The sequence below is a fragment of the Athalia rosae genome, chromosome 1 (assembly GCF_917208135.1).
Source record: "Athalia rosae chromosome 1, iyAthRosa1.1, whole genome shotgun sequence".
In the NCBI taxonomy this organism is placed as follows: domain Eukaryota; kingdom Metazoa; phylum Arthropoda; class Insecta; order Hymenoptera; family Athaliidae; genus Athalia; species Athalia rosae.
Window position 1 is genome coordinate 16,178,992 of NC_064026.1, and position 7,706 is coordinate 16,186,697.

The 7,706-nt window shown below is 36.4% G+C and overlaps 2 protein-coding genes across 8 annotated transcripts; one reads left to right on the forward strand and one right to left on the reverse strand.

Annotated features, from left to right (window-relative positions):
• The first annotated feature begins 269 nt into the window (after positions 1-269).
• On the forward strand, positions 270-4,079 carry LOC105690480 (set1/Ash2 histone methyltransferase complex subunit ASH2). 5 transcript variants are annotated; one of them, XM_012408268.3, is made up of 11 exons: positions 270-422; positions 620-778; positions 871-1,049; positions 1,124-1,296; positions 1,389-1,563; positions 2,278-2,486; positions 2,591-2,768; positions 2,850-2,994; positions 3,061-3,196; positions 3,282-3,533; positions 3,797-4,079. In XM_012408268.3, the coding sequence occupies exons 1-11, from the start codon at positions 394-396 to the stop codon at positions 3,899-3,901; spliced, it is 1,740 nt and encodes a 579-aa protein (XP_012263691.2). In that variant the 5' UTR covers positions 270-393; the 3' UTR covers positions 3,902-4,079. The 5 variants fall into 5 exon arrangements, with proteins under 5 accessions (XP_012263691.2, XP_048514355.1, XP_012263692.2 ...); XM_048658398.1 differs by lacking the exon at positions 270-422 and having other exon boundaries at positions 456-778; XM_012408269.3 differs by lacking the exons at positions 270-422; positions 620-778 and having other exon boundaries at positions 924-1,065.
• LOC105690482 (bolA-like protein DDB_G0274169) lies at positions 3,533-5,065 on the reverse strand. 3 transcript variants are annotated; one of them, XR_002305929.2, is made up of 5 exons: positions 4,907-5,065; positions 4,621-4,841; positions 4,463-4,531; positions 4,076-4,207; positions 3,533-3,857 (listed from the first exon to the last, which is right to left on the reverse strand). XR_002305929.2 is itself a non-coding variant. In XM_012408270.3 (4 exons), exons 1-4 carry the CDS (start codon positions 4,935-4,937, stop codon positions 4,127-4,129), a joined length of 402 nt encoding a protein of 133 aa, XP_012263693.2. In that variant the 5' UTR covers positions 4,938-5,065; the 3' UTR covers positions 3,896-4,126. The 3 variants fall into 3 exon arrangements, 2 of the variants coding, with proteins under 2 accessions (XP_012263693.2, XP_048514386.1); XM_012408270.3 differs by lacking the exon at positions 3,533-3,857 and having other exon boundaries at positions 3,896-4,207; XM_048658429.1 differs by lacking the exon at positions 3,533-3,857 and having other exon boundaries at positions 3,896-4,221.
• Positions 5,066-7,706: the final 2,641 nt, after the last annotated feature.

A 7,706-nucleotide genomic window follows, 5' to 3' on the forward strand; every position in this document is an offset into this window, starting at 1 on the left:
CACTTTACATCTGAGCTCTTGTACGGGAGCTTTTTGTGCCATACACGTTATTAAATCAATGAGTCGCGAATCTCTCACTTTTATTTGCTGAAATACTCGGAATGTAATCAAAATGATGAACTATAGCTATATTGAAACAATTTTTAGTCCTATGAAAGCTCTCTTGCATCCCTCATCCCTCGTTTTCAAAAGATTAGCGCGTTAATTTTGCGCTCTTTCTAATTAATCTAACCACCGTAGTTGAGCAGTGGCAGCACTTCCCGCGTAATTTTCGAGGATTCGGAGGCGCTGAGGTTGAGGTTGGGTTCATAGTCAGGTTGGTCAGGTCGTCGGACGCACTGACGGGATCCGCCATCAGCCGTATCGAACATCAAAAATTGGAGTTGTTTACAGATGGCAATGTTCGATCAAAAAATTGAAGGGTTTGTACAAGCAAAGTTGCTGAGCAAAAAGTGGTCGTGTTTTAAATATCCAGAGAAAATAGAATATGTGTCTATTATTCCAGCGGTGCAAAGCATGAGTTTTTATTTCAAGCATAGGGCTATAGTTTACTTAGGTTATATTCAATGTCAACTGATACTAATGATATTTTGTCTATTTTCTATTTGCAATTGGTCAGTATTTCGGAGCGGCTGGAGAGCGGAATTAAAAGCTTCCTGGAAGAAAAAAACAACACCAAAAGCGACGATAACAAGGCCAAGTTGAAAATCGTTAAAATCGAAGACTCTATTGACAAAACAAACAAAGGAAATAATTCTGACAGCGGAAATTGCTATTGGTATCATTTTCCCTTTCAACTATTATCATCCTGAGGTAATAAGTCATTCATTTTTACCTTTTGTTTCTTATCCACTTTGATGGTCTCTATAGTGGTAAAGAGCGTAATCTCAACATTGTGGAACTACTGTGCGCGAGCTGCTCCAGATGGTACCACGAATCATGTATTGGCTATCAACTAGGAAAACTTGTGCCATTTATGATGAACTATGTTTTCATGTGCAAAAACTGCTCCCCTACTGGGCTAGAGAGTTTTAAGAAAAATCAAGCTCGTGCGTATTGAATGTTGTACGTATCACCTGCTTCAAAAATTGGACTACAAATATAGAACTTGTTTTACTTACAGCATTTCCGCAGATGTGTGCAACTGCTATAGCAAATTTGCTACAAACAAGTATGAAAGATAGAGAACAAAGGGTCGTATTTCACAAGGATAAAGACATCATCCCTTTTATAGAATGCCATTGGGAAAGCATGACCACAATGCCTAGAAGAGTGACACAGTCTTGGCATGCTACTGTAAATCAATAAACAATTTTCAATTTTGGCTGAAGATAAACCTCTGGTGGCAATTACAATATTATAATAATAATTCTCATTCTTCATCCCAGATACATCGGGCGCTCATGAAAGATGTCGGTAGTCTCTTTACCGTTGATGAAAACAACACAGACGGCCAACAATTTGGCCTTCTTGTCCCTGATCTGACGTTAATGAAGCCCAACTACGAGGCAATGATCAAAGGGGGACACCTGAAGGTTACGGAAATGGGTGTGCAACATGTTGGTGAGTAAATTAATCTGCATTGTTGGGTGAAAATTTTCCTTGTTCAACTATCGATTGCTCAGTAACCATGACAGCTTGGAACAATCAACAATTTCTTGTCGAAAGAAATCTCCATTGATAATTTGCGCAAAGATTAAAATAAACACAGGATCATGAAAACGAAAGGTATGATTTTAGCTGCCATTGAATTAATTGAATACTCTCACAGTTTTAATGGTATAATTTATATCACCTCGGACAATGAGTTAAATGGAACTTGATAATGCACAAGAATAAAGTTTTTAATCATTTCCCCACACACCTGAGATGGCAATTTAGAGGTGTACTCTTATATACCTCTAATTCCTTATCTTATCACTGGGATGAATGTCTTCGCATTGTCATTGAGCCTTGACTCGATTGATAGCAATGTTGAAATCAGGTGTGTTGGTCCAACTCGTGCATTAGTTAACTGTATTTATCTATCAACTAAATCGTATTTCCAACTCGTTCCCTATAATTAATTATGTTTCAAATTTTCTCTCGCTAACCTTGATTTACTGTTTAAAACTAATTCGTTGAATAACGAAGAATTGAGATCTTATCACATACACGTACTTGGTTATAGAAACTCAATACAGATATTTGTAATACAATACTGGTGTGGGTAACATGAATATGCAATCGTTCTCCATTCTCTATCTTCTGGATTAACCATACTTTTATGCTCGACAGTGCCATTAACCGGAGGTCTACGGGGTCGTAATGCAAAACGTAAATTTCCTGGCGAAGGGGCAGGAACTGGCCCAGGGAAAAAAGGGCGTGGATCAGACATGACTACTCCTAAATTACCTGCGCATGGCTATCCACTTGAACATCCATTTAACAAAGATGGGTATCGATATATTTTGGCAGAACCAGATCCACATGCGCCCTTCAGACAGGTAAGTCATTGGCTCTTTACTGTTTAGATAAAACAGTAGCCTCTCTACTGTATTTAACTCATCTTGATTGCAACAAATGAGCCAGTCAATTCACATTTTTACAGGAATTTGATGAGAGCAGCGATTGGGCAGGAAAGCCAATACCTGGCTGGCTTTACCGAGCTCTAAGTCCAAGTACTGTTCTTCTTGCGCTGCATGATCGTGCGCCACAGCTCAGAGTTTCTGAAGACCGATTGGCCGTAACTGGAGAAAAAGGATACTGCATGGTCCGAGCAACACATTGTGAGTCTTTACTTTCTGTGAGATATGAGAAATTAATATCTATCCTTAACTACTTTTCATCAATGCACTTTTCCGAAACAGGTGTAAGTAGAGGAACTTGGTACTGGGAAGCAACTATTGAGGAAATGCCCGAGGGTTCTGCAACCAGGATCGGATGGGGGCAGGAGTATGCAAATTTACAAGCACCACTTGGCTATGACAAATTCGGTTACTCGTGGAGATCTAGGTAAACGATACCTCTCTGTACTCTACTGTATGTATCATCTAAAGACTTTCGTTTTACATGCATTAGAAAAGGGACGAGATTCCATGAAAGTCGAGGAAAACACTTTAGCAGCTCCTACGGAGAAGGTGATACATTAGGATTCCTCATCACGCTACCAGATTCGTCTTCTGTAGCGCATATCCCAAACACTTACAAAGACCGGGTGAGAAAATGACTGAATTCGTTATTAATTTTACTCAAATAATTCATTTACACCATTTGAAAATTTCCAACCAACTTCATTCCAGCCGTTGGTGAAGTTTAAGAGTCACTTATACTATGAGGAAAAGGACCAGGTGCCAGAAGCTCTGAAAGCCCTGAAGTTATTGAAGGGTAGCAGAATAGTATGTTTCAAAAACGGTGTCACACAGGGTGAGGCCTTCACTGAAATCAATGCAGGGGCCTATTTCCCGACCATATCTATCCACAAAAGCGCCACCGTGTCTGTCAACTTTGGTCCCAATTTCAAAAATCCACCTAGCGACATATCCTACCGAGGGGTAAGAATGGATTCCGCAGAGCGGGATTGAAATTTTAAATTTATTTTTCTCCCCTCCGCGCGGAAAGCGACGAATTTCATCCCGCTGCGCGAAACGAAGTTGTCGCTTTTCGCCTCCGTTGAGGAGAAAAATAGTACACACACCAGTAAATAAGAAGGCCTCAGATCACTTGTAATTGTTGGCCGAGGCGAAGATATTTCTTACTTTGCTCCCCTAGGTGTGTAATATACTATATTCACTGACATAAATCCTCTTGTTCACAGATGTATGAGAAAGCCGAAGAAGCCATTGCCGAGCAATCGATGGCAGACATGTTATACCTAGCTGAAAAAGAAGGAAAATTACGACTGGATACATTCTCATTGTGACATTAATGAACTATTTTTATTTCAACTCATTAAATTGACTTGTACATTGTTTATATTGATTTAAATTACAAGTGGGTAGATTCCATCAATTTACATTCTGCCCATATTATCGCTCTATCGTGAAACTGAACTATAATTCGTAGTGACGTTTTCTAAATAAATTCATGATCATACCAAATTCTGAAATTGTAGTATTGTTATTCAGAACGAACCGTTGAGTGGCCATCATTTCCCAAAACCACCTCGGCAAGCGGGACTCGGCTCGACGACTTTGGGGTTTTCTTCCCATTGTGCCGGAGTTTTTGCCTGTGAAGTCAAAGCTATTCCCTGATTTGAATTATGCTAAAGCGAATGTCGTTGGTCCACGATTCAGTTGTCATAGCAACGGTAAGCATCAAAATTTAAATGTAATAATAGTACGTTGAGTAGATTGATAGGCTCTTCATGAAACAAATTACGAATACGCAGAAGCTTCATAGAGGTTGATTTGATATTGCTTTGTTTATCGCTTTTTCGTTCGTGTAACGTGTCGAATGATACTAACGATTGTAATTTACTTACCACAATAGAAAGTGCGTGTACTCCAGTTTGCAATTCGTTTTGTAATAAATCGTTCACCATTCTGTGTCGCTATAATTGGCAAAATGTTGACAGATGAAAAGTACTGAAAATAAATCGTAATTTTTTGGTTTCGAAAATCGTCATCTCATTTTGGATACCTTGATCAACGGCTGGTCAACGAATTTATCTGACACAACGATAACTTTAAAATGAGTTTCCGATCCTTTGGGTACGTTATGCATGTGAGATTCATTTGAAATTTCAATAAAGCTAGGGCCCAATGCTGCGGTCAATTTTTTTCTGATAGCCGCTTCAACCGGGTTCGCATGCGCGAGGCTCGTCATGTTTTGAATATGGCGACCAACCAGTGGTAGGCGACCTGGAAAATTCAGTTTCTTATTAAAATCGATGACTACAGATTTGGGAATCAACCAAAGTACTTACTTTTTATTTTGACTGAAAACAGTTTGTACATTGATTTAGAGAAATTTATGCTTAATCAATAAAAAGTACGTAATTGGACGAAATATCGATCCGACCATTGAATTTGACAGCTGCAACCAAGAGACCCTTTGCAACCAGTGCTGAACCGCACGGTGAGGATTTGCGAAGCTTTTTCTAAAAAAAGAGTCCCGAAATGTCAGATGGCATTACAGACTAGTCCAGCGTGTGGCGCCATCGTGTGAATTACAGACGATCTTGGCAACGTTTATTTATTATGTAGGGCACCTAATTTATTATTATTATTAGCATAATTCTTTACTACTATCAATACTACTATTCCTCCGTGTCAATACTATGGTTATTATTACATTTTAGTTATTTTTATCGAGCTTACTGTTATTATATCCAAACGTATCCCGAGTTGCAGCGACCAGGCGCCACCGAATCTAACGATGACGATTTTGCGGAAAATTCTAATAAGGTTTGTTTATCGCTGAATGTGTGAAGAATAGCAGATTCTCGGTAATATCTCTAATTGAAAGTAGTCCAGCCGTCCAAGAGTTCACTTTTTTCGGTGAATTTTTAATTAGTAGATACATACCATAGTTTAATTTTGAAAGGGCAAGGCTGATGTGAATAACTCGTTCCCATTTACGAGAAAAAAGTCTTTAAAATGCTGGAATAAACGTCGTAGCTTCCAGGCCTTCGATCACACCTGTATAATGCTAAGCTTTCTACTTGTAATAAGTGCGGATGTCAGATATTAGGAAATACTGGCAAAATAATTTTACATGTTCTTCGATTCAATAATGTAATACATTTTCTATGTATATAGAATAATACTCTTTATTGTTTTGATAGTTCTTGTAGTCCATATAGTTTGTCTTCCCTTTTCCTCAAGTATTTGTTTAATTGATTTCTTTTTCTTCTTCTTCAGCATCGTAATTTCTGCTGCATTTCAAGGTAATATTATTTTTGTAATACGGTACTGCTCCCATCGATGTATATTAAACATTATTTCATATAGTATAATACGCGACGTAAAATTTCTAAATCGATCCCAATCCAACCATCCTTCAATGCAACATTTTTTTCAATATATTATCGTTATCATCATTGTTATTGTTATTATTATTATCATTATTACTATCATTATTTATTATTATTATTGTTATTATTTCATGTTCAACTCTCCATGCTACAGTTTGCGACTAGACTTATCATTATTAAATATTATTATCATCATTCCTATTATTATTGTTATTGTTATTAGTATTAGTATTATTATTAGTATTATTATAATATCATTACCATTATTTTTATTACGTATTCTTCATTCGAAAGAATTTGGTACATTTTTTTCAATTGCATTTTGTTTTGGATTTCTTACTACTTTTCATTTTCATGGTTTTTTTATTTTTGTTAACTTAATCACCCTGATCTGAAAACTACCAGTAATCACGTTTCGATGGTCGGACAAATGGTGAAGATATTCTACGTCACGTTCTAGAACATTTATATGCATTCTGTTGTTTCGAAGAAGGAGCAAAAAAGAAAAAATCAAATTCACGCCCTCATGTACATGAAATAACGTCTCAAATAAACTTGACGAGTTGAGCATGATGTAGGATCGAATAAATGAATTTTTCTTCACGAAATCGATATTCAAGCTTCTCGGTGATTGAATCGATTTTCTAAGCATACGCATATGATTGAGGTGCATACGCATATGATTGAGGTGCATATGTATAACATTCATGTTACTCTCGGTACCTGTAATTTCGGGTAAAAAATAATGTGGAAAAATGAAGTCGTTGTAGCAATCTGCTGCGGCACCTTTTCAACATATCTCTATAACAACAAATATCATGATTTGTGGAATCGTGGAAAAAATATCTACATGGATAGAAAAAAATTGGTTTATTTTTTATTCTTTTTTTTGTCATTTTTCTTCATTTTTTGTAACATTATTTAATGCGCATAGAGCGTGACTCCGGAATATTACTATTATTGTTATTATTAATATTATTATTGTTATTATTATTGTTGTTGTTCTTGTTGTTGTTGTTGTTATTATTATTTTTGTTGTTGTTGTTGCTGTGATTATGATTATTATTAATATTTCTTCTTAATCATCTCTGTCTTTCTGTAGCCATCGTCGTCTGCTCTAGTATTTACAATGTACATTGTTTCTTTTTTCCTGCCCTAAAATTTTGGCAACAGCTGGACTCGCTTGAATTTCACCCACATAGAGTCGCGTAAAAAATAGTGTAGGTAAGTGTTTTTACTTTACTATTTTTTTATATATTTATATATGTTTAAATTGAATGTCGAAAAAATGAAAAACAATTAATATTGTAAGTATGTATGAATATGAAGACAATGGCATGATAGTTAAATCTTGCCAACTTTATGCAATGATTAAGGTGTATTTTTTCATATGTATACGTGTATGTGTGTTTTTTTTTTGATCTGTTTATAAATGTACGAGTAAATGTAACTATACGTTTAGGCCGGCGTTACGTTCCGGTTCGATCCAGATAACGGATAATAATTTGTTTGATTAGATATAATAGGAACTTAATCGTACAGTGTCACACCAACCCACGTGCCTATATTGAGAAAGAAATTCCTCGTTTTTCATCAAGTCCATTTTTGGGTGGTGGTAGACGTCCAGTTTTGCAATTTCATTATCATGCAGCTATTTTATGTATGCATATGTTTGGAAGGTGAAGAATTCATATTAAATATTATCAATCGAAAATCTGTCCGTCCAAGAATAAAAATAACCAAATGACGT

Bases quoted from the DNA above. Each gene is read 5' to 3' on its own strand.
- LOC105690480 (XM_048658398.1), top strand. From the start codon at position 567: ATGTCAACTGATACTAATGATATTTTGTCTATTTTCTATTTGCAATTG. The intron at 779-870 runs GTATCATTTTCC...TGGTCTCTATAG, and splicing joins GACAGCGGAAATTGCTATTG to TGGTAAAGAGCGTAATCTCA. The intron at 2,487-2,590 runs GTAAGTCATTGG...ACATTTTTACAG, and splicing joins CACATGCGCCCTTCAGACAG to GAATTTGATGAGAGCAGCGA.
- LOC105690482 (XM_012408270.3), bottom strand. From the start codon at position 4,937: ATGTACAAACTGTTTTCAGTCAAAATAAAAA. The intron at 4,842-4,906 runs GTAAGTACTTTG...TGAATTTTCCAG, and splicing joins GTTTTCAGTCAAAATAAAAA to GTCGCCTACCACTGGTTGGT. The intron at 4,208-4,462 runs GTAAGTAAATTA...TTGACTTCACAG, and splicing joins TACACGCACTTTCTATTGTG to GCAAAAACTCCGGCACAATG.